Here is a 25,304-nt window from a genome sequence, read left to right as displayed (position 1 = left end):
ATGAGTAACAGCAATAAAAATGGCTTAATGAAAAGGGTTCGTCTGCATCCACCCCTCATAACTTTCCCGTCAAACCCCTGTAGTTGTATGATGATATTGGGGGTCCCAAATTGGAGAGACTTTCCACAACTCAAAACACCCGTTTTACAATGTAATTTTAGTTTCAAATATAAATTTATTCCTGGTAATGTTATTTACTTACCTGTCTAGATCAACAGAGAAAGAACTAAAAAGCCTGTCAAAATGACGAATTGAGTGAACCTTGCATCGATTTAGTTTAATTTCTAGTTAAGATGTGTACATTGTACGAAAATAAAGGAAAGGAAATCAAGATGTAAGCATTGAAAATGAAAGACTAGCCACTTTTGGCACATCAATGAATGTATTTAAATGTTCATGGAACGAAAGAAATATGTCATGTAAATAATATAAAGACCTGGTTTTGTCAATGTTCACCATCCATTGCGTCTGATCGCCTGATGGAAATTGGAGGACCTTTATTTGAATTCGCGAAATAAAGAAATAAAGATTTAAACGCAATTTAAGGTAAAATTGAGAATGAAAATGGGGAATGTGTCAAAGAGACACAACCCGACCATAGAGGAGACAACAGCAGAAGGTCACCAACAGGTCTTCAATGCAGCGAGAAATTCCCGCACCCGGAGGCGTCCATCAGCTGGCCCATAAACAAATATATATACTAGTTCAGTGATAATGAACGCCATACTATAAACTCCAAATTGTACACTAGAAACTAGAAGTTAAAATAATACAAGACTAACAAACGCCAGAGGCTCCTGAATTGGATAGGCGCAACATGCGGCGGGGTTAAACATGTTTGTGAGATCTCAACCCTCCCCTCTATACCTCTAGCCAATGCAGAAAAGTAAACACATAACAATACGCACATTAAAATTCAGTTCAAGAGAAGTCCGAGTCTGATGTCAGAAGATGTAACCAAAGAAAATTAACAAAATGACAATAATACATAAATAACATCAGACTACTAGCAGTAAACTGACATGCCAGCTCCAGACGTAGGTGTATGTTCTCTATACGTTTTGTCATATGAAATATGTACATTTAAGTGTTCAAACTAATATAGTGTGTATTTGCGGTCTTGAAAAATGACCACATATTTGATATTTTCTTGGACAACATAATGGGTGTGTTAATAAATATTTCCACACTACTTACAGGATGTAAATTTTGCTATGATCGTCTGAAAAAATATACTGAACACTTAATGTTCACAATAAAGAAAGATAATAAGACACATGTGTATGCATGGATTTTCATGCGATGAAAAAGATCCCAATAATCATGCGTTAACATTCTGTTTACCCCGCCTTGCAACTACTATACTTAGAATAAATTAGCAAAATAGTCTCATGCTATCTAGAAACTGCATTAATGATTATTTCATCAGTAAATATAAAAAACAAACGTGTCTTTTATCTCTCCATTGTGTAATAATTACATTGCATGTATGTTTCATTATGGAACTTTATTTTGATTGGCTAACAGCAATCTCGCGTCTCATTCACAATGAAATTTAACATTCATATTGACATGAGGTCCTTCAATAAAGTTCACAGGGAATTTAGAGCAAAACTTGATAGAAATCGTGTTTTCATTATCCTAGCTAAACATGGTAGTTATAAGGATTGAATGCTTCTTTTTGTAATTTTTGTAAAAGCGTTGACTGAGCGCATAATTTTAGAATGAAGCCCTTTCGCGCTTCATACAAAATGTACTTCGGTCAACGCTATTACACCCCAATGTATTTTCAAAATATCGCATTCAATTCTTAAATGGTTATCGTACATTGGCAAATGTTTTACATTTTGGTGATGTTGTTCCAGGTAGTAGTTATCGGTTCAGCTAGCAAATTTGGTAAGCGAGTCTACATATGAATATTGGTAAACGGTTAAAATAATTAGTAATGTTATAAAATATTGACAACTACAACGTTATTATCATTACTGGGTTGACAGTTTGATCTTGTATCTATTTAGTAGGTATACTTTACGGGTCAGAAACTGGTCTTATATATGTTGTTTAATATTGAAACAAAACCATACTATACATCATTTTTTTAATTATTAATTTGTATTGGCTTCGAAATAGAGGCATGTACTTTCAGGTCTGTACTTAGTGTTTTTTTGTCGTGAGAATGTATATGTACCCGTCTTCGTTCACTCGTTGTATTTGTTACATGTATTTCTACATGTGTATCCATCTGAAGAGTTAACCCTTTTTTAACTGATTTTAATAGTTTGTTCTTATTGTTTACTGTTACATCGCTGTTCCAGAAATGGGGAGGATTGAGCGATCATAAACATGTTTAGCCCCGTCACAATCTGTATGTGACCGTCCTATACTTCTTTTCCGTACTCTTATGCCTTATTAACTATATTTGTAGTATAATTTGTTGATTTAATTCCCCGCACAACGCGTTTGGGGGAGAACGTTATCAATTTCTTTCTTTAATGGCTATTATCAATAGAATATTGAAATCATATGAAATACTTGTTATGATTTGAGTTATCTTACTTTTCATAGTTAACATTGATCTGTAAATACAAAAGTTAAATATTTACTTTAGTATTATCTTTACCCACAATAAGTCTTTAAAATGAAACCTGAGAGGATATCGTTGTTCTTTAACCAAGTAACATATTTCAGGTTTACTTTAATTGATACATTTTAATGAAGTTTTTTAATAACCTTTAATAGAGACATATAATAATAATACAATGTTTTCTTTTAGTTTAATATATCACCACGAAAAGTAAGAGGCAGATAATTGGAATAATAGTAATGAATTTCAGCCATTATATGTTTTGATGACATACTTTTTTTTATATTTACTCGTTTTTTAGCACAAATGGTCTAAAAACAACATGTGTGTTTTGCCTTCACATCACGCCCGTAGGCTAAATGTTACAAAACTTCAACTGGATGTTCCTTCCACAACCTAGTTTAAAAAACTTAATCTGGGGATTTGATTTCTCAGCAAACAAGGCCTCTGTTGCTTAAAATAAAAACATAAGAGGTATAAAAGAGTGTTGGCTTTTAACTCCAATAAGTAAAACTGACAGGGTAAAAGTGATCAGTAGTTCAAGAAATATCGGTTAACTCATTTTGAGTTGCTAATGGAAACAATAATTGCTGAGCAAACAATGTGAATGATTCTGTAAGAGGTGCTATGGTTGATGAGGGTGTACATTGGTACTTGACAATATTGATTATAAGTCACAAAAGTACAAAAAAAATAAGAAAAATGGCATAAAACATGAAAGAATTTAGAAATGAATAACCCCAATCCAGACCAAAAGTAATGTCCTTTGGAAATGTCAAATTTATAGAAAATGGCCTCGTTAGCGCTCTCCTAGGTACAATTATTGCCAGATTTTTAAAGAATTTATACTCTAGGTTAAAATCAGCAATATCTCGGACAAGTTCAATAATAGTGGACAATCGACGTTTTCTTAAGAGAATTATGCCCCTAAGAAACATAAACAAGTTGCAACGCAGGAGACATTGGAATTCTGTTCTTTCTAAATTAATGATAACAGATGGTGTATACTGTAGATTCAGAAATTGTTGCATGCATTAATTTATGAAGTTTGGATAAAAAATGATAAATTAAATGTTGCAATGTCAACAAAATTGGCTTATGTATAAACAGTATAACATGTCTTATTTTTGTCAAATTTTATAATACTTTTGTCTAGCCAACTAATACAACATATACAAGAGGTAGCGTATGGATACTGTTTGCTATCACCTTTTTTTAAATTTTGTTCAGTATTTTCCACACCCAAGGAGAATTTCAAGTGCTCATTGTATTTATGTGTCTATATATATTATGTATGTTATTTCACGATATTGGTAATTTTATTGAACGTCCAATGAAGTAAAGTATGTAATTTATGGCATAAGTTACTTTTAGGATTTTGCTGAAACATGAGATGAATCTCACACGGGGTCAAATTTGCCCATCCCAGTATAATGTAGGTATTTTCTAGTAATATATAGAACGATATATTTGATCAAATATCAACTTTAAGCAAGAAGTATACAAGAATATCAGACATTTAAATATACTTACCTCATAAAATCGTTAAACAATAATTGATACCTTAATTATCTGTGTATGAATCCATAGGGCTTAAAGAACAATCATTTGATATTCTGGGAGACAGGTGGATTTGTTTCGACGTTTTTTTTTTAAATTTTTGTGAACTATAGGGACAGATTATTTATTTTCTGCACTATTGAATAAAATTGAGAATGGAAATGGGGAATGTGTCAAAGAGACAACAACCCGCCCAAATAAAAAACAACAGCAAGCATGATTTATTTTCAGTAAAGGGACTGATTGTTTATTTTCTCAATTACATATTAAAATCAGTCTGGTCCAGAATATTTCATTTTAATTATTCCTTCATTTCTACTATTTCTACTAAATTGAGGATGTGGGACATGCAGGCAGTGTAATACCAAATTGATGAAGTAAATATCAAATCTTCTCTAGTTATGTATTTTTCTTATGACAGCGGGATAATACAGAACAACAGCTAATACATTTTTTATGTATTAACAGAGGTTCACTCACTAGAAGATCAAAAGAACAATTTACACTCATGTTACAAATACAGTTCTATTACATTTTGATTAAATGCTGTCTACAAAATGCACCGCATAATGCTTATTTTGAGTTTGTCATATGTGAAGTTGAGAATGTTATAGCATGTATTTTTCGTTCTGATTTATTAATAACTTATTAAAGTCACGTGAAGCTTGTCGTTGTATATCTATATTTTAAACTGCCTGGTTCATAAACCTTGATTTTATCAAGTAAATTAACTCATCATAGATACCAAGATATTCTAGACCGTTCAACGAATTTGCACGTAAGTTCCAAGCTTTTATTAAATTGCATTCAATGTCATCCTCACTTACCAATCCATACAAACGTCAATTAAACTTACGGAAACATTAATGATTCTCGGTCTAAAAATGTGGGCAATTTGCTTTATTTGTAATGGGATAGCATATTTGGAAGACTGACCATTAAGTATTGCAGACGATAAAACGATATTGTATACAATCTCATCATATACCATGTCTTTGAATACACAGTTTTTTCCGATATTGTTAAATTTATTGGTATAACTGTCTGGAGATCGAAATGAACAGGGTTTTATGGGCATGCGTCAAAGTTTACACGATAAACGCCCCTCCCCTCTTCCTTATCATTTGCGTCAAATCGGTGTACCTTTTCTTACGTCATTTTTCACATCATATTTAAGAGCTATCCTAAGTGTCATATATAAAAACATCAAAGTCAATTTTGCAAAAAATATCATACATCGAGATGTTGTATATATTCCCGCTTGAATCTTTTTTATAAAAAGTTGCTCGTGTTTATTTGTTTACCTTCAAAAATTTAGAAGTTTCTATTAAGGAGGCTCGAGGGTATAAAAGTTATCAAAGGTACCAGGATTATAATTTAGTACGCCAGACGCGCGTTTCGTCTACATAAGACTCATCAGTGACGCTCATATCAAAATATTTATAAAGCCAAACAAGTAAAAAGTTGAAGAGCATTGAGGATCCAAAATTTCAAAAAGTTGTGCCATATACGGCTAAGGTAATCTATGCCTGGGATAAGAAAATCCTTAGTGTTTCGAAAAATTCAAAGTTTTGTAAACAGGATATTTAGAAAAATTACCACATTATTGATATGCATGTCAACACCGAAGTGTTGACTACTGGACTGGTGATACCCTCGGGGTCGAAACGTCCACCAGCAGTGGCATCGAAAGAACTCCAAGCACAGACAAGGTCTTTGCAACATGTACCCCCTTTGACTATCAATGATATAACAATGACATTACAAAGAAAACTAGATATTTCTGGTATCACTGGATGTTCCATTTCTCCTACAGGAGACCTAATTCTAATAGACCACGAGAACCATCGTCTGCTCATTAACCTTAAAGAGTGACATACCTCTGTCAAGTCAACACCCAGTTGACGGTACCTGTATGGATGACCAAACAGTTTCTATTTCTTTTCGATATTCTAATCAAATGCAAATAATAAATATTTCAACTAAAACAGTTGTACTAACAATAAAAACGGCCCACAATGGATACGGCTTTTGTTACAAAGATGGTTATTTGTTGTATTGTGATTGTGGCAGAGGAATTCAGAAAATAAAAAATATCCTTCAGCTGGCCCCTAAACAAATATATACTAGTTCAGTGATAATGAACGCCATACTAATTTCCAAATTGTACACAAGAAACTAAAATTAAAATAATACAAGACTAACAAAGGCCAGAGGCTCCTGACTTGGGACAGGCGCAAAAATGCGGCGGGGTTAAACATGTTTGTGAGATCTCAACCATTCCCCTCTAGCCAATGTAGAAAAGTAAACGCATAACAATACGCACATTAAAATTCAGTTCAAGAGAAGTCCGAGTCTGATGTCAGAAGATGTAACCAAAGAAAATAAACAAAATGACAATAATACATAAAAAAACAACAGACTACTAGCAGTCAACTGACATGCCAGCTCCAGACTGCAATTAAACTAAATGAAAGATTATGATTTCATCATATGAACATCAGGCACAATCCTTCCCGTTAGGGGTTTAGTATCATACCATCATAACATATATGAGAAGAACATAACCCGTGTCATGCCAACAACTGGTTTTTGAATAAATGTGTTTAGTTCCGATGCAAAGACCCTATATGTAAGATGCTATGATGCTAGGGTTAGTACTTCGCTTTTGTAGGCAATAAAAAGACGTTGTGTTGCTTTCAATTCTATAATTCAGATCGCCCATACAAGTTTGCGTTACAATAACGTTACGTCAACAATAGTAACGTTGGGTACGTTTGAACAAGGTCATGAATCTTTGACACTCCGGGCGCCGAAAGTGAAATATAAATAGAAATGAAATGAAAATTTGACTAAATTGAAGACATAAATTATAATTCATCACTTTACTTTAAAGTCTATGTATCATAAAAGAAAGAATTAATCACTGAATCACTTCAAAGTCCATGCACTAAATCAATTTGAATTTGAATCTCTTAATTAATCACTTTGAATTTGAACAGTCTATTTCGATCATAATTTGAAAAGTTATTTTGTCCACTCGTGAATCTTTTGTACGGCATCTGACTTCGCCTGACGGAACATCTTGGGTCGTGTAACATCCTCCGGTTCAGATTCAATACAGTTCACTTCGATTGGGTATAATTTCGTGATTGGGCGGTTGGTGGTTCCATTTTTAGTGCGAAGTTTTACAGTTCTGATAAGATTATCCTCTCCTTTTACGAGTTCTTCGACAACGGCGAGTTTCCATGAATTTCTTAAAGTTTCGTCATGTATTTGAACAACATCACCAATAGCTATCGATTGTTCGTTATTTCCTACACTTCTGTGATGTTCCCGTAATGAGGTCAAATACTCATATTTCCATCGCTGTTGAAAGTGGTTTAGAATGTCTCTTTGTAATTGAACACGTTTGTTAAAGTTAATTGGTTCAAAATGTCTATTGTTTTCACTAGCTTGATACGGAAGTCGCGTAATTTTTCGACCATACAAAAGATGTGATGGTGTCAGTGGTTCTGGATCCGTAAGATCGGATGAAACATACGTTAGAGGTCTATCATTGAGAGTTGCTTCGATCTCTGTTAACACAGTGTGTAAAGTCTCTAAATCGACACAGTTACTTCCTAATACTTTCTTTAAACACATTTTCGTTAACCCAATCAACCGTTCATAGAAACCACCAAACCACGGAGCTTTCTTTGTAATAAATTTCCAATTTGTTCCTGTAGAGCTTAGACTTTCGCGCACTGAATTTGAGTTTGTAAGATGTTTGATTTCTCGACTGGCTGCTTCAAAAGTTAGTGCATTGTCAGATATTAGTAACTTCGGTAAGGATCTTCTGCTTGCGAATCTTCTGAAGGCTAACATAAATGTAGGTTCTGATAAGTTATTCACAAGTTCTAAATGAACAGCTCTCGTCGACGCACATGTAAACAAACATACGTATACCTTTGATTTTGTATCATATGTATTTCGCACATACATAGGACCAGCAAAGTCTACGCCTGTAACAGTAAACGGTATATCCTCGTGTAACCTCTCTTTGGGCAGTGGCGGTGGATCAGGTTGTTGGTAAGCATGCCCTGTTACTTTCCGACAGTTAACGCATTTTCTAAGAATAACTTTGACTCGTTGACGAATTCGAGGTATCCAGTATACTTGTCGCAAGTGTGTTACGGTAGAGTTGACGCCTTCATGTAAATGATTGATATGAGCATCCATAATAATGAGTGAAGTGAGTCTATGTAACAGAGGTAACAAGTATGGATGTTTAGCTGATTCCTCCAAAGGTGCATGTTGAATTCTCCCGCGGCAACGAAGTGCATTTTCTTCACCAAAGTACAAGTTCAATTGTCTTACAATAGACGGCTTAACTGTCACAGATTTGTTGAAATAATTAAACACTTCATGATATTCTGATTTCTGAACCGTTTGTATCCATGTCAATGTAGCATGCTGTATTTCATTAACGGTTAATTCCGACAATGTTCTATCACTCCGTGCTAACTTACAGTTTTGTATAAATCTCATCACATAGGCTGTAACACGTATTAATGTCTTCAAACTGCTATAACGTTCGATATCCATAATCTTATGTATGCCAAATTCTTGACGTTTCTGAGATGTGAGTAAGACGTGCTGTTTTTCTGAGGTTTCATTAGTGGGAATCTCCATTATATTCTCGTTTTCAACAATTTCGTTTCCGCTCCATGTTGGCCATTGTGTTTTGTCTGTTATCCACTCGGGTCCATGAAACCATAATCTGTTGTTTATGAATTTCGTTCCTGTTATGCCTCTAGTTAATAAATCTGCAGGATTTGCATCCGTCGGACAATAACGCCATTTTTGATTTTCATTTGACTCCATAATTTCCTTGACTCTGTTTGCGACAAACTTTTTGAGTGGTTTTGTTGATTGAAGCCATTTCAAAACGATCTGACTGTCACACCAGAAGTTGATTTGTAAGTTTCCAATATGTAGATTTTGAATAAGATGTTTCGCAAGTCGAGCCCCTAAAAGGGCAGCCATCAGTTCAAGATTAGGTAGAGTGACACTTTTCAATGGGGCAACTCGATTCTTTGCCATTACTAATGCAGACTCCTTTTCTGTGACAAGATACGCACAGGTTCCATAAGCTAGTTGACTTGAATCTGTGAAAATATGTAATTCTGCTGTTTCAATGTCCGTTATTCCTGAACACTCAAAATAACATCTAGGAATCTCAATGTTCATTGCAAATTGTAGATCTTTGGTCAAATCACTCCATGTTGATTCGATTTCTTTTGGTAAAGGGCAGTCCCATGCAAACTTTTCTTTCCACAACAATTGCATTAACATCTTTGTTCTGACGGTGATGGGGCTAAGCAGACCTAGTGGATCATAAATATTTGAAGATTGTTTTAAGATCTCACGTTTTGTTATTATCCTTTCCGTTGTTGTATTTATGTTGTTTCGAAACGAGATTTGATCGTTGTTCACATTCCAACAGAGACCAAGAATTTTAATGTTCGTATCTCTTTCTATGCATTTTCAGATTGGGCTAAGCGTAGTAATTCTGTGCTATTTGACGTCCATGATCTCAGATTGAATCCTCCTCTTGCCAATAAATCTCGTGATTCTCTGTAGAATTTCAGCATTTCTTTCTCATCCCAGAAGCTTGACAAAACATTGTCAACATACAGGTCGTTTTTCAGTATCTCGGCTGTTTTACAAGAATTGAGTTTGAAGTGCTTCATAAGGGTGGCATTCAATATGTAAGGTGAGCATGTAGTTCCAAATAGAACGACTCTTAAACGGTAAGTTATCAGTGGACTGTCTGGGTCAGATGGATCACTCAACCAAAAAAATCTTGTGACGTCCCTATCTTCTTTATCCAGTTCGACATTCAAAAACGCTTTCTCTATGTCGGTAGTCACTGCGTGCTTGTGTAATCTGAATCTAGCTAAAATTCCCGTCAAATCGTTTAACATCGGCGGAACTGACATGAGACAATCGTTTAAACTAGCCTTGTGAGGTGATTCGTGACAACTACAATCATAGACTATACGTATAGGAGTCGTAGATGAGCCCTTTTTTACTGCATGGTGAGGAATGTAGTGAATTCTGTTTGACTGGTTTCCATTTTCTGTTACCCGCTCAATGAACCCTCGGCGTTTTTGGTCCTTAATTATGTCGCCATACATTTTCAGCATGTTGGTATCCTTTTTGAGTCTATCGATCATATTACAAGTTCTGCGTAAAGTGACATTATAGTTCGTAGGTAACTCATTGAAATCATTTCTCCATGGCAGTTTTGCGGTATAGCGATTATCTTGGTAAGTTATGCATTTTGTTTCGTATTCATCATTGAAGTCTGTCATGGTGGTTGTTTCTAATTCGTCTGCTTTGACATCAATAGATTCTAAATCCCAAAACTTTTCCAGGCTGCGTTCCTCTTGCTGATGTTGAATCAGTACATTAAACATTCCTGTTGATGATTGTTCTCCTGGGATTTGTTGCAAAATATGCATGGCTTGGGTTTATTCGATTAAGTGTTGTTCCTGGAGTTTGTGTGTACTCTATTGACTTGTCTATAATTTCCTTTCATTGTAGCCTTTGTTACAAACGATGCGGTAGGGGTTAAATTATCTGTGTTCATAGCGTGGCCAGCTTGTTGAGCGCGCAGCTCCTTACCTATAGCCTTCCGTAGTAAGTCTATGGTCCATGTACTTGTATCATGCTCTCTTGTCAATGTAGTTCTCAATTCCGGTGGTAGTTTTCTAAAGATGATGGGTGTAAGTACTGTTCCAAAATTTGTTTGACACTGTCCTAGCGATTCTAGGCCTCTAATACTAGTTTCAACTTTGTCATAGAATGTTCTGAGACTGTTTAATGACATTGTGGGGTTTGGCAAATCGACTAGTTTTTGCATATGTGCATCAATAATGATTCCTTGTTGACCATATCGCGCTTGTAGTAATGAAATTGCTTGCTCATAGTTTGCGTGTGTAAGTGACAATCCCGATATGCAACTTTCCGCTTCTCCGTGAAGCTGGGCCTTCAAGTATGTGAAACGTTGTACGTTTGTCAATGATGGGTTTGTATGGACATTAGTTTCGTACGATTCCCAGAAAGTTTGCCATAGAAGTAAATCTCCCGAAAAAGTTTGTGATAGAACTTATAAGTTTCATTTAATGGCGGATCTCTGTTGATCTCATATTCTCCTTGTGAGTTTGCACTTGTCGATGTTTGCATGTGCTGATTTGTATTCTGATTGAAATTATTTGAAGATGAATGCGTTGTACTAGTATTTTGTACGATACTTGAAGTTAATTGACTCACCGAGTCCTGGGGTGTACTTGATCTCAACTCCAAATCACATTCTTTGTAGCGGCGAATATTAATGTCTATATGCTGATTAAATTCGTCTGCATCCAAAATTTCCTGTTCCACACTTTCTGCATCCAAGGAATCCAATATTTCAGCGTCTAGTTTCTGCAAAAGTTCATGTTTCCGTTCAAGGTTTTCAATGGCACTATGAATGTCCCGTCCGGTGATCTCTCCTTCGTTGATTTTCTCGTCAGTTTTGTGAATCTGTCTGGTTACGGCGCTTCTGTGGCCTCCTCTCACTGCTTTCAGCTTATCCATCGGTCACGGTACCAATATGTAAGATGCTATGATGCTAGGGTTAGTACTTCGCTTTTGTAGGCAATAAAAAGACGTTGTGTTGCTTTCAATTCTATAATTCAGATCGCCCATACAAGTTTGCGTTACAATAACGTTACGTCAACAATAGTAACGTTGCGTACGTTTGAACAAGGTCATGAATCTTTGACACCCTATAAGTGAATCAATATTAACGCCAAAATATGCAATCTTTAATGACCTGACAATATTATCGTAACTATATACCTTTGTGCTTTATAAAGAATATTTCCATAAAAAATTGGATGTGAAATACCTGAACGTATAAGAAGTCTGCATGTTGAGCTATATTTACGAATGATGTCCTTATACCGATGATAAAATTTAGTAAATGTTTTGACTAGTCTGTGATATCGAAAACCCTGGTGTAATAAAATTTCAGTAATACATAAATTTCTCTCGTTAAAATCTAAAACATTGTTACATACACGAGCGAATCGTACAAGTTGAGATAAAAAAAACACCGTAAGATGGTGACATGGGAACGTCACCATCTAAAAATTGCTAATTAACGATAGGAAATGAAAAATCATCTCTTTTATCATAAATTTTAGTATTCAGCTTTCCGTTAGTGATAAAGATATCAAGATCGAGGAAAGGGCAGTGGTCATTGTTAGTATTAGCTTTATTTAAAGTAAGTTCAACAGGATAAATTTCTTTAATATACATACTGAAGTCGTCATTATTGAGAGCCAAAATATCATCCAAATATCTAAAAGTATTATTAAATTTGTTTATCAGATGTTGTTTCGATGGGTCTTTGCTTATTTTTGTCATAAATTGTAACTCATAGCAATACAAAAACAGGTCCGCAATAAGTGGTGCCCAGTTAGTCCCCATTGGAATTCCGATAATCTGACGATATACGGAATCCCCAAAGCGAACAAAAATGTTATCTAGTAAAAATTCAAGAGCATATATAGTATCAAATCATGTCCAATTGACATAGTTTTTTTTTATTGCTACTAAAAAATGACCTAAAAGAGTTTGAACATATATATTCACATTCTGATTTTTTAAATGCCCATTTAATTAGGTGTGTGATTTTTTTCTTAATGAGAATGTGAGGCAATGCATTATACAGACTAAGCCGAGACTAACGAGATGATAACAGCTGCAAAGCAGATTTTGTAGGAATATTTTAATTTATCTGTGAAATTTATTGAAATGAAAAATATTAAAAGATTACAAATCACGTATACTTAATTTCACCTCAGTTGTTTGCTTTAATGTGTAACAAACATATGGTATACGCGTTACCTTACTTTTATTTTAAAATTTTAAACATCCCTAACTAATATTTAAATCTTGGAAAGCGATAAGAACCCAACAAATAAAAATAGGGGGTTAACATTTTACCCGTGACAACGTTAGCAGTACCCTTGTTGTTGTTTTTTTCGTGAATTTTATTTTCATACGATGAACGGTCATTTCTTTGTCTTCAGAATGCTAGACATGGGCATGTTTATCTGTCGGCTGCGGCGTATGCTTTTTTATATTTCAGATGTTTGAATACCTGTGTACTTTATACATAGTGATTTATTCCACATATTTACTGGTTATAATTGAACATTTCAGTATATAACTGACGAATCAAAAGGGGTAAACCAATATGTCCCTCCACATTTTGTCGCGTAGTCATAAAATATGCAATGAAAGACCAATAAAAAATATATTATGTCATGAAGTCTATTTTAGTCCAAAATGTTTGAGATTTTCCATAGTCTAGATAATGCACAATGGTTTTTTTCTTTTTAATGTTATGGTAAAAATACTTTGTCGAGCAATGACTAGTAAGATTCTTTGATCGCCTTCCAGGTTGTTTTTTTTAAAGACGAGTTACAGCAATAAAAGTGTCTTTCGACATATAGATTATTTCGTAATAATGTTTTAAGGGTCTGTCTGCATCCACCTCGCAAGTTTTCGGTCAACAACCTTTCATTGTATGGTGATATTGAGGGCAACAAATGTAGAGAACAACTGAAAACATGCAACGTACAATGTAATTCTATTTTTATTGCGAACAAATGATTCTTTTCTACAGATTCACTTGAAAGTTACCTGTCGATTTAAACTTTTGTAAGTTGTTTTGTCCCATTAAATTAATATAATAGCTAGTGTTTTCTATGTAGTTTATTCACTTGGAATTTCTTCTCAGAGAATTGTATCACTCATTACATGAGTAAAAAAATATTTTATGAATAGAGTAATAATACATGTTTTTTGCTCAAAAATTGTATGTGATGTTTATTTAATATTAATAATGTTTTGTTTAAACCTGGTAAATAAAAACACTAATTTAATCATTTAAAAGTTGATTTCTGACTAATTTTAAGCATTGTATCTGTTGTAATGTTTATTTTAGTAAAAGAATACTTTAAAGAAGGCATTAATTTGCGCATCATAATTTTTCGGTTTTTATTTGTCAACACACAGAAAAATAATTAAAAAGGAACAATGTTAAAAGCTTTGTTGGAACTCAACTTAATCACTGTTTACATTCAAAAGATTGAAAATATAACATTAATATAGAATAAAAACGACATAACATGCAGTGCATGCATTTTCGTTGAACCATAAGCTAATTTTTTTACTCGGGTAAATTAATGAATGAGTTATAGATTTCACTTAGAAGATATTATATAATATACATTTGAATACACATTGGTTTTCGCACTATAACTTTGGTTTAAGTAAATAGAAATCAATGAAATTCAAACACAAGGTTTATGACCACAAAAGGAAGGTTGGGGTTGATTTTGGGAGTTTTGGTGCCAACATTTTAGGAATTAGGGGCCAAAAAGGGCCAAAATAAGCATTTTCTTGGTTTTCGCACTATAACTTTAGTATAAGTAAATAGAAATCAATGAAATTTAAACACAAGGTTTATGACCACAAAAGAGTTGTGGTCCCAACAGTTTAGGAATTAGGGACCAAAAAAGGGCCCAAAATTTAACTTTGTTTGATTTCATCAAAAATTTAATAATTGGGGTTCTTTGATATGCCGAATCTAACTGTGAATGTAGATTCTTAATGTTTGGTCCCGTTTTCAAATTGTTCTACATTAAGGTTCAAAGGGTCCAAAATTAAACTTAGTTTGATTTAAACAAAAATTGAATTATTGGGGTTCTTTGAAATGCTGAATCTAAGCATGTATTTAGATTTTTGATTATGGGCCCAGTTTTCAAATTGGTCAAAATCGGGGTCCAAATTAAACTTTGTTTGATTTCAACAAAAATTGAATCCTTGGGGTTCTTTGATATGCTGAATCTAAACATGTATTTAGATTTTTGATTATAGGCCCAGTTTTCAAGTTGGTCCAAGTCGGGGTCCAAAATTAAACTTTGTATGATTTCAACAAAAATTGAATCCTTGGGGTTCTTTGATATGCTGAATCTAAACATGTATTAAGATTTTTGCTTATGGGGCCAGTTTTCAAGTTGGTCCAAATCGTGGTCCAAAATTAAACTTTGTTTGATATCAACAAAAATTGAATCCTTGGGGTTCTTTGATATGCTGAATCTAAACATGTATTTAGATTTTTGATTATAGGCCCAGTTTTCAAGTTGGTCCAAGTCGGGGTCCAAAATTAAACTTTGTATAATTTCAACATAAATTGAATATATGGGGTTCTTTGATATATGCTGAATCAAACCATGTATTTAGATTTTTGATATTTGAGCCCGTTTATCAAATTGGTCCACATTGAGGTCTAAAGGGTCTTAAATTGAACTTTATTTGATTTCATCAAAAAATTGAATTCTTGGGGTTCTTTGATATGCTTAATCTAACCGTGTATTTAGATTTTGGATATTGGACCATAATAGGTAAATGACCAATTTAAAAATTTTAGGTTTTTAAGTTTAAGTTCTTAGACCACATTCATTCTGTGTCAAAAACCTATGTTGTGTCAACTATTTAATCACAATCCAAATTCAGAGCTGTATCAAGCTTGAATGTTGTGTCCAAACTTGCCCATACTGTTCAGGAGTCGTATAAAGCTGCGCCCTGATTATATCCTAATGTCATTTAAAAACTCAGAAATCTCTTCAAACCTCGGATCAGATGATACCTGTGCTATAAAATACGACTAAGACTTTGATCAAACTCAAATCAAATGAAAAAGTGTTATTAACTTCTGTTGTCAGAAGAGTCAGCCAGTTTTATGTCCAACTCAAGGAAAATTTGGTTCAAGGAAGAAGTAAAATATGATGCTGATATTATTACTGAGATGAATCTGCTTTAACAATCAAACTCATGCTGAAGACTAAGGAGTTCGAGTTTCTGAAGTGATAACAATCTCTGATTAAAGTTGTGTGTTAGCTTTGTCGTAGTAAGAACTCTTATTAGGTTCTGGATGAAGGTTTCTTCATTTCTGTATTTTTAAATCAGATCTTTTTATAAAATTTACTTATTATTCTCTACTCTTTTATATTTTAGCACACCATTATTCGTATTCGTTATTTTTTATTTTATCTAGTTTTCTCTATTTTTTATTTGATATTGGTTGTTCATTCTACATATTTTGCTCATCGTTCTCTTTTATGTAAAGCACATCCCAACGTTTCTCGTTATGAATACTTCTTCTTCATACTTGTTTTGCCTTATTAACTATATTAATTGTATAATTTGTTGATTTTATTCCCCGCACAACACGAACATAGACATTATGTGCGTTCGGGTGTTCTGTTGTTAATGCCCGCGTCACACTGTCCCGATTTTTATATACGATGGACACCCGAATGCGAAAATTGTAAGTTCGTACGAAGTTGGTCCCGATCTCGTTAAAATACCAAAAAAGTGACCGAAGCAAGTACGATGAATAACGAAGTCTATACGATGGTGCCGAAATTATATACGATAGCAAAAGATGGACATACGAAGGTTAACCGAAGACGGGTATTTAAGCTTCAAATCTCAGCCGAAGCCTACACGATGGATCACGAAGGCTACACGATGGATTACGAAGGCTACATGATGGATTACGATGATGGCGCGATGGCCATACGATGTCTAAAAGATACGAACAGAATTTCGACAACATATCGTTTCTGTACAAGTCTTCCATGCATGGCGGAAAAACTTGGTATGGTGTTACTCGTTAAGAATATCTTAAGCGCTATTGACTTGAAAGTTCAAAGGTCAAGGTCAGAGTGGAAGTTATAATACAAGGCAATATCACCCTTGTAGACACTCTAAAACCAATATGCTTCAAAAGATTTTATCCACATTTGGTATATTGTTCCTCCTTGTAATGATCTGACATTTTTTAACGGTCAAGGCCAAAGGTCAAGGTCATGCAGATGGACTTGTTTTTTCTCCTTGAAATAGCATAATACACAGGAAATTGGTTGCTCATTTTTTTACTTGCTGGTTCTAAAGACAATATTACTGTTACAGTTACTGAATGTTTTGGTTGATTTCTAAAAACATAGTTTATGTATCAAATATGATTATTCAATTTACCATTTTCTACATGTGTCATATACAAATATAGTGTCCATAATTGTCCCTAATATGTTACATACAAGGGGAGGCCACGCTCGGCATTGCCTTGTTTGAACTGTAAAATGTGTGCACTAGTCTGAATAATCACCCATAATTATGCCCATGTTTACTGATCTATCTTAAAGGTAAGGTAATGGGTTCGTTGATCTATTTTATTCAAAAAGAGCTCTTTCCAGGAGAATATCATAATAATATAGATAAATGATAGGATGTGGGGAAAGCAACAAATGCGGCAAAATATGACATATAGAAAACAAAATGGTTATGGAGTAAACATTCGTGTGACAACAACTCAGACGATACATAAAAAATCAGAATAATGAAGAAAATGTTGCTTTCCCTATATACGTGTACCTGCAGTGTTGGTGTACGAGGCGCGTTTATGATTTTCATTATGTTACTTGATATGAAAAATTGACAAAAAAATAATATTTTACTTGTTAAAGTAAATCCTGAGCCTGTAATAGCTGCTCTTCTTGTTCCATTTGAATTAATAGAAACAACGCTGTCGCCTTTCTTGTTCTCATAGAATCATATGATATGAGCTCCATGTTTTGTGAACGTCTTTCTTAACTGTCGTATTAGACTGACCAGTGCATATCACGCATGGCACTTTAAATGTATTTCAGTGCGAAAATTAACTTACATTTAGCTGGATTTATTGCCGTCGTAGTTCCATCTTGTCGCCTTCGTACTTTTATTCGATGGCAACACGACGGGATTACGAGGTCTTCACGAAGTCGTGTTGTCATCGTAAGACCTTCGGGTATCTTCGTGATTCATTCGTGTAGACATCGTAATGTCAAAAATGACCGATGGAAACGATGGAAACACGAATGCAATACGATGTTCAAAGATGCATTCCCGGTGACATTACGATGGTGAGGATGGTGATACGAACTCAATACGAACCCTCAACATCGGACGCACCTTCGGGGATTTTTTAACATGTTAAAAAATTTAGAACCCTTCCCGAAGTTGTCCCCGAAGGCTAGAAAAAGTGGCCGATGGTTCTACGATGGTTAAAGATGGCACTACGAATAGCCCGATCTGGATACGATCAGTCCCGATTTTGAAAATTTCCATTATCGTGTTGCCATCGGCGTAAAAATCGGGACAGTGTGACGCGGGCATTAAAATTGCAGTTAGCATTCTCAATATAAGATAAGAAGATGTGGAACGATTGCCATTGATACAACTTTCTACCAGAGACCAAATGGCATAGAAGTTTAAAATGCCTTGTTGGGTATGTGATTATGTTGTCTTGACTATATAAGTTCCACGTCGTTATGGAAGATGATGTGTATAGGCTATGCCTGTCGATTTTCAATTCCCTTCTTTAATGACTATTATCAATAAAATATTTGACTTCTTGTTTTAATTTGAGTTATCCTATTTTTCATAGTTAACATTGGTGTGTAAATACTAAAGTTAAATATTTACTTTGAAGTATTCTCTCTAGTCAACAAGCGACAATTAGGTCTTTAAACATGTTACAATGAAACCTGAGTCGATATCGATGTTGTTCAACCAAACACAAATTCAGTTATACTTTAATTGACACATTTTAATGAAGTTTTTTAATAACCTTTATCAAAGATATATAATACAATGTTATCTTTTCGTTTAATAAATCACCATGAAAAGTTAGAGACAGATAATTAAAAAGTTTTATTTCAGCCTATGTTTTATTTTTTCAACAGCGGCTTTGTTTGCTGGGGGATCAAATCCCCAGTACAATTTCCCTTCCTTCCTATGCATGTCTTTCTGTGCTATGCGTATCGCGTCACAGAGAATATGGAAATACTGGTCGTCCGTCCGTCTGTCCATTCTATCTAGAGCCCTCGCGGGTACGATTCTAGCCAATTTTAGCCAATTTTTTTTATAATATAGGTGACTATCAGCATTATATTGGACAAGTTCTATAATGGTGGACAATCGACTGTTGAAAACTTGTCTCATAAGCGCTCTCACGGGTACATATGACTGATGGGACGACCATTTGATATTCAGGACGGGGATTTGTTTTGAAACTTTGAAAACAAATCTTTGTGGACTAAAAGGATAGATTATTTCTTTTCTGGACTATTGAGTATGATTTTTCGTTTTCAGTAGAACAAGGGACTGATTATTTATTTTCACATATATATTAAAACCAGTGGGGTCCAGGTTATTTCATTTTGTTAATTCCTTCATTTCTACTAAATTGAGGACGTGGAGCCAGGCAGTGCAATAACAAATTAATGCATCAATTGTTAAAGCTCCTCTGATCATATATTTTTTCTATGACAATGGGATAGTACAGACCAAATGGTAATACAAGTGTTATACATTAACCATTTTAACAGAGGTTTACTCACTAGAAGATCAAAAGAACAGTAAACGTTCATGTTACAAATACATTGCTATTACATTTCGATTAAAAGTACTGTCTACAGAATGCACCGCAAAATGCATACTTCATGTTTTAAAGCATGTATTTTTTGTTATGATTTATTAATAACTTATTAATGTCACGTGTAGCTTGTCGTCATATATCTACATTTTAACCTTCCTGGTTCATAAACCTTGACAGAAACTCATCATAGATACTAGGATAAGATATTCTAGACCGTTCAACGAATTTGCAAGTAAGTTCCAAGCTTTCATTAAATCGTATTCAAGGTCAATTTCAATTACCAATCCATGCAAACATCAATTAAGCTCAAGCAGTAATGTTTCTAGGAATAAAATGTCATCCTGCCTTTTTTTCCAAAGTGTCTGATCCTGCAAAACTCCTGTGTTTCCTTTTTCTTCAAATTTCATTCTAGTTCCCCCTCCCTTTTCCTAGAATTCAAATGTTAACTCTCTTAGCTATATTTTGATCGAGTTCTTTTGTAAAAATGGGGTTGCTAATGTTGAAGACCATATGTTTTGAAGACGAGAAAACGGTACTTTATAAACACTCATCATGTATACCAATTATAACTATCTGAATACAGTTTAACAGAACTTCTCAGATTGGTAAATTTAATGGTGTAACTTTTGCAAGACCTTTCGTAAGAATAAACGCCCCTCCCCTCTTCATTATCATTTGAGTCAAATAAGCCTACTTTTCGTATCGTCATTTTATGAATATTCATCTCCATAAAAGAGGCATGTCTTGTGCCACAGCTGTATTTACAAAGTACAATATTGTTGATGTTACCTGTTATCTTGAAAACTATTTAATATAAATCGATACTTTTAAAGCAAACATGATGATATAGACAAGATCTAAAAATAAGTTAGATTTAGCCTCAATCGTTAGTGCATACACTTTTAGTAAAGTAGCAATTGACCTGTAATGCCTATTGTTTACCTTTTTTGGTGTTTAGTGCAAAAACTATATAAAGATATCTTGGCTGTTTAGATATTGTAAAATAAGTATTTTTCCTATTTCTTATTATACTTATTAGTTCTGTTTTTGGCAGTTAAATATTACACGTTTACATTGACGGCAGTAATTGCAGGCGTTACAAAATGTTCCGTGGAGTCGTTCGTAGATATCTTGTCCTACAATATCTAAATTGGTAGGACATAATAAGTATGTATGCGTTTTGTGTTGAAAATGATTAACCGACATCTAGATTATCCACTCAATAATTTAAAAAAAATGTGAGAAAAAAAGCTAAATTCTTCAAAGTAACATTTTTATTTAAAAGTAACAGTCACTTTTGAGTACCGATTCCTTTAATAACTCTCTATAAAATATAGATTTTGTTAAAGGTCGCACTGTGACCTATGATTGTTTACATATTGGTCATTGTTGTTTCATTTTCATAAATACTGCATTTTCTTAATCTGTATCTAACGTTTATCAAAAGTGGCAAAAAACGTTTTACCGGGCAACACAATAATGATTGAAAATGTCTTTGTAAGGAGTTAACTTTTTTTTTACTATGATAAATCTTTAAGTCTTTAATTGCTGTGACGGACTAGTTTTCTAGTAAGAGCCGTACAAACATGTGCAATAATTTTAACTCATTCACAATTAGAGTATGCCTGACATGAGATACATTTCTATTTAAGTATTTTAATCCAAGATTACTATTTTGTTTAAATGCAGCATAAGCTGCCTCGTTTAAATGCCATTTTACTTTAACAACATTTTCAACAACAGCCGAAATATTGTGTGACCATCTGTACTGATGTAGGAATCTTCTTCACCATCATAATAATCATAATATTTAAAGATCTCTTTTATAGTGACACAATTTGTCTTACGGTTTAATTTTTAATTTTCCAGAGTGAATACAATCATGGCATCATCCAGCACAGTTATTTGTGGTGTTTGTAAGTCTCAACACATGACATCGAATGCCGACTTCTGGTGTCCTGAGTGTGACGAAGGACTTTGTTCCGAATGTCTGAAGCATCACAATGCATCAAAAGCCACTCGTAACCATGGCGTTATACCTGTCGACAACTATAAACAATTACCGACGTTGATAGCCGATATATCACAATACTGTTCCCAGCATGACAGAAAATTCCAGAATTATTGTCCACAACATGAAAGTGTCTGTTGTCCACTGTGTATTCACTCCAACCATGCTAACTGTGTTGGGATATTATCGCTGGAGAAAGTCATTCAAACAGCTAAGACCTCCGTCTTATTGGAAAGTTTTGATCAGAATGTGAAAAATATCAAAATGAATATCGAACGAGTCGTTAAAGATAGAAAACAAAATCTTTTTGAAATCCAGAAACAAAAGCAGAAATTTCATGATGAAATAAAGCAGGTCCGATATAAAATAAACGAACACCTCGACACTCTAGAGCAACGACTACTTAAGGATCTATATGCTGCCGAAAATAAAGTTAAATCACAACTTGAGGAATTACTAGCAAAACTTGCTGAAAATACGGAAAAAGTTAATTCAATGGAAAATAATATTTCAGCCATGAAAGAATATGCTTCAGACCTTCAAGCATTTCTAGGGAGTAAAATGATTGAAACAGAAATCCAAAAACATGAAACATTACTGCAGTCTTTATTCGACGATGGAAGTTTGCGGAAGATAGACATAAACTGTAAAATTGAGGAAAAGATAACCGATTTATTGGCAACTGTTACTTCACTAGGTTCAATATCCATCAAATCAAGCACTCCATTGGTGTCTATGAAGACAGGAAAAGAAATACAAGCACAGACAAGGTCTTGGCAGCACGTACCAATTTCATCTATCAATGATATAACAATGGCATTAAAAAGTAAATTCCAATTCAATCTTATCACTGGATGTTGTTTTTCATTGACAGGAGACACCTTTTTAGTACAGTACAGCTATCAGCGTCTGTTGATTTTAAAGGAAGATGGAACCTTGAAGAATGAAATACCTCTATCAACTTCAACCCCAATAGGAATTACCTGTATTGATGACAAAGTCGCCATTTCTTTTCTTAATTCTAAGCAAATACAAATCATAAAAGTTTCAACTAAAACCGTTGAACGCACAATAAAAACTGCCGGTGATTGTTACGGTTTATGTCACTCAGATGACCATTTGTTATACTGTGATACTAGAGGCATTCAGAAAGTAGATATGTCAGACAATAGTTCTTCTACTTTAGTTAAAGACAACACCTTGTCATGCTGGAGTCATGTAGCAACATCTAAAGACAAGATCTTTTATACAAATAGCTCCAAACATACAGTAACATGCTGCTCGTTGACTGGAGAGAAGATGTGGGAATACAAAGATCAATTAGTTAGAATTCCACGAGGGATAGATGTAGATAAAAACTTGAATATTTATATTGCATCGTCTGGTAACAATAGTGTAGTTGTATTATCGCCAGATGGTAAACAAGCAAGAAAACTGCTTGGGAAAGATGACGGAATTGGTGATCCTTTTGGACTCGCGTTTGATGTCAAGAAAGAAAACTTATTAGTTGCGAATTATACGGAACCTGCATTATACAGGCTAAGTGGATACTGAGGTGATAATAAAGTAGTTTACTGCGGCAAAGCAGACTACGTTGAAACATTATAAGATCTGTCGGAAATCTATTCAAATATTAAACATTAAAAAGTTTTAGAATCAAATATAGTTTCTTTACTAAATTTCCCTTCAATTTATTGCATTAAGGTGTAAAAACATGCTAGTATTGTATAAAATTGCATTTTTTTCCTTTTTAACATCGATTTTTAATATTTAAAACTTGAAAAACACTTTGAACCACCAAATAAAAAAAATGGAGGGTATCGTTGAAGGGATGACATTTTCTTACAACAGTATCCTTGATGTCTGTTTTTCATGACAATTGCTTATATTTTTGCAATTTCTACATATGGTGAACGGTCATATTTTGTCTCTAAAATGATAAATAGAGCATTGCGTATATGGCGGCAACGGCTTTGGTACTTTGTATTGCAGATTGCTGATTACTTGGAGACTTTCTTTATATCTTGTAAACAGAGCGACGTAGTACGTCAACTGTATTTGGTGTAGGGAATGCTTGTATGATGTACGTGTTAGTCTTATATGGTTTATCTAACCTTGACCTCATATTCATGAAATGTTGGTCTGTTTTAGGTTTTGGTGGTAAAGTACGTTTCTTAAAGAACCAGTGGGTCAACTAAATTTGGCATATGAAAGGATTGTAAAATGTGCATGTGCGTCTGAGAAGGTTAAACGTATAGCCAGCCTTTCCCTAGTTCGAAATGACCATTGATCACTGTTATGTTTTTGTTATTATGTACTATGTTTATTTTATGGAATGATTGTAAGATGTATATGTCTGTCTGACATAGGGGACATGACCTTAACCTCATTGATTTAAGGGCCTTTCATGTTATACTATTGTTTTCTTAAAATAAATATCTTTCCAGGCAATAGTATTATTTTTGTATGTGTTTGTGTAAAATATAGATATAAGTTACAAAAAGTAAAATCAGTGTTAAAATCTTGCTTTTACTTATTCTACCGTTTGCAATGTTCTTTTACTCTAGACTATTTGTTATATTCATATTATAACAGAAAGAAAAGACAATAGTTGACACTAGTTATCGGTAAAAAAATACTGATTTTGTCAGGATTTAATTTAAATATCTTAAGTATCCCCTATGATTGTCTTTTTTTCGAAAGTTGTGTTTTAGTTAGGAATATCTGTTAAAGCAAACAATGTCGAATTCGACAGATCACTTTTCTTTTAAGATGAGTAACATCAATAACTAGAGTCTTTAAAGAGCCTGTGTCGTTCACCTTGGTATATGTGCATAGTAAACAAAGGACACATATTGATTAATGACAAAATTTTGTTTTGGTGTTGTTGATGTGTGTGTAGATCTTACTTTACTGGACAATCTTGCTGCTGACAAGTATCTCTACCTATAATGAACTTGGCCCAGAAGTGACAGAGGAAAATATTTTGAAAACATATACAAAAATTTACAAAATTTATAAAAACTGTTAAACATTGGCTAGGTGAGCTTAAAATGGTTTCTTTTGATATATAGTGTATTCGTAATAATTCATTAATGGTTTGTCTGTTTTCACCTCACAACTTTTCGGTCAAACCCCTACAGTTGTATGATGATATTGAGTGTCACATATTGTGAAGACTTTCCGCAACTCAAAACACCCGTCTTACAATGTACTTTTAGTTTCAAATATAATAGGCGAGTAGATATATATTCATATACTGAATGTATTGTAGAAAATAAAAACCTCTTTAAACCTCTTGTAAGATGATACCTCTTCTGTGAAATACGACTAAGACTTTGATCAAACCCAATTTAATTGAAAAGTGTAATGAACTCATGTTGTCAAAAGGGTAAGAAAGTTTACGTCCATGTCAAGTAAAAGTCGGTTCCAGGAAGAAGAAAAAGATAATGCTGATGTTTTTACGAAGCTGAATCTCCAATTACAATCGAACTCATGTTGAAGACTAGGGAAGTTCTTAGGAGAAAAAACAACCTGTGATGAAGTTATATCCCTTTAAA

General features: G+C 34.0%; 3 protein-coding genes across 4 annotated transcripts; 1 reads left to right on the top strand and 2 right to left on the bottom strand.

Moving 5' to 3' along the window:
- The first annotated feature begins 4,825 nt into the window (after positions 1 to 4,825).
- On the top strand, positions 4,826 to 23,855 carry LOC139520352 (uncharacterized). 2 transcript variants are annotated; one of them, XM_071312922.1, is made up of 2 exons: positions 4,826 to 4,922; positions 21,603 to 23,402. In XM_071312922.1, the coding sequence occupies exon 2, from the start codon at positions 21,616 to 21,618 to the stop codon at positions 23,296 to 23,298; it is 1,683 nt and encodes a 560-aa protein (XP_071169023.1). In that variant the 5' UTR covers positions 4,826 to 4,922; positions 21,603 to 21,615; the 3' UTR covers positions 23,299 to 23,402. The 2 variants fall into 2 exon arrangements, with proteins under 2 accessions (XP_071169023.1, XP_071169022.1); XM_071312921.1 differs by lacking the exon at positions 4,826 to 4,922 and adding an exon at positions 19,872 to 19,965 and having other exon boundaries at positions 21,603 to 23,855.
- On the bottom strand, positions 7,172 to 9,481 carry LOC139521495 (uncharacterized). Its single transcript, XM_071314969.1, has one exon. The coding sequence runs from the start codon at positions 9,479 to 9,481 to the stop codon at positions 7,172 to 7,174; it is 2,310 nt and encodes a 769-aa protein (XP_071171070.1).
- Positions 9,664 to 10,653, bottom strand: LOC139521494 (uncharacterized). The gene has a single exon (XM_071314968.1). It carries the CDS (start codon positions 10,651 to 10,653, stop codon positions 9,664 to 9,666), a length of 990 nt encoding a protein of 329 aa, XP_071171069.1.
- Positions 23,856 to 25,304: the final 1,449 nt, after the last annotated feature.

The sequence above is a fragment of the Mytilus edulis genome, chromosome 4 (assembly GCF_963676685.1).
Source record: "Mytilus edulis chromosome 4, xbMytEdul2.2, whole genome shotgun sequence".
Taxonomy (NCBI): Eukaryota; Metazoa; Mollusca; class Bivalvia; order Mytilida; family Mytilidae; genus Mytilus; species Mytilus edulis.
The sequence above is the reverse complement of the archived record's forward strand: the minus strand, read 5'-3'. Positions and strand labels throughout refer to the sequence as shown.

What these genes read in the sequence shown, in the direction of transcription:
- LOC139520352 (XM_071312921.1), top strand. Translation starts at nt 21,616, where the DNA reads ATGGCATCATCCAGCACAGTTATTTGTGGTGTTTGTAAGTCTCAACAC.
- LOC139521494 (XM_071314968.1), bottom strand. Translation starts at nt 10,653, where the DNA reads ATGCATATTTTGCAACAAATCCCAGGAGAACAATCATCAACAGGAATG.
- LOC139521495 (XM_071314969.1), bottom strand. Translation starts at nt 9,481, where the DNA reads ATGTTAATGCAATTGTTGTGGAAAGAAAAGTTTGCATGGGACTGCCCT.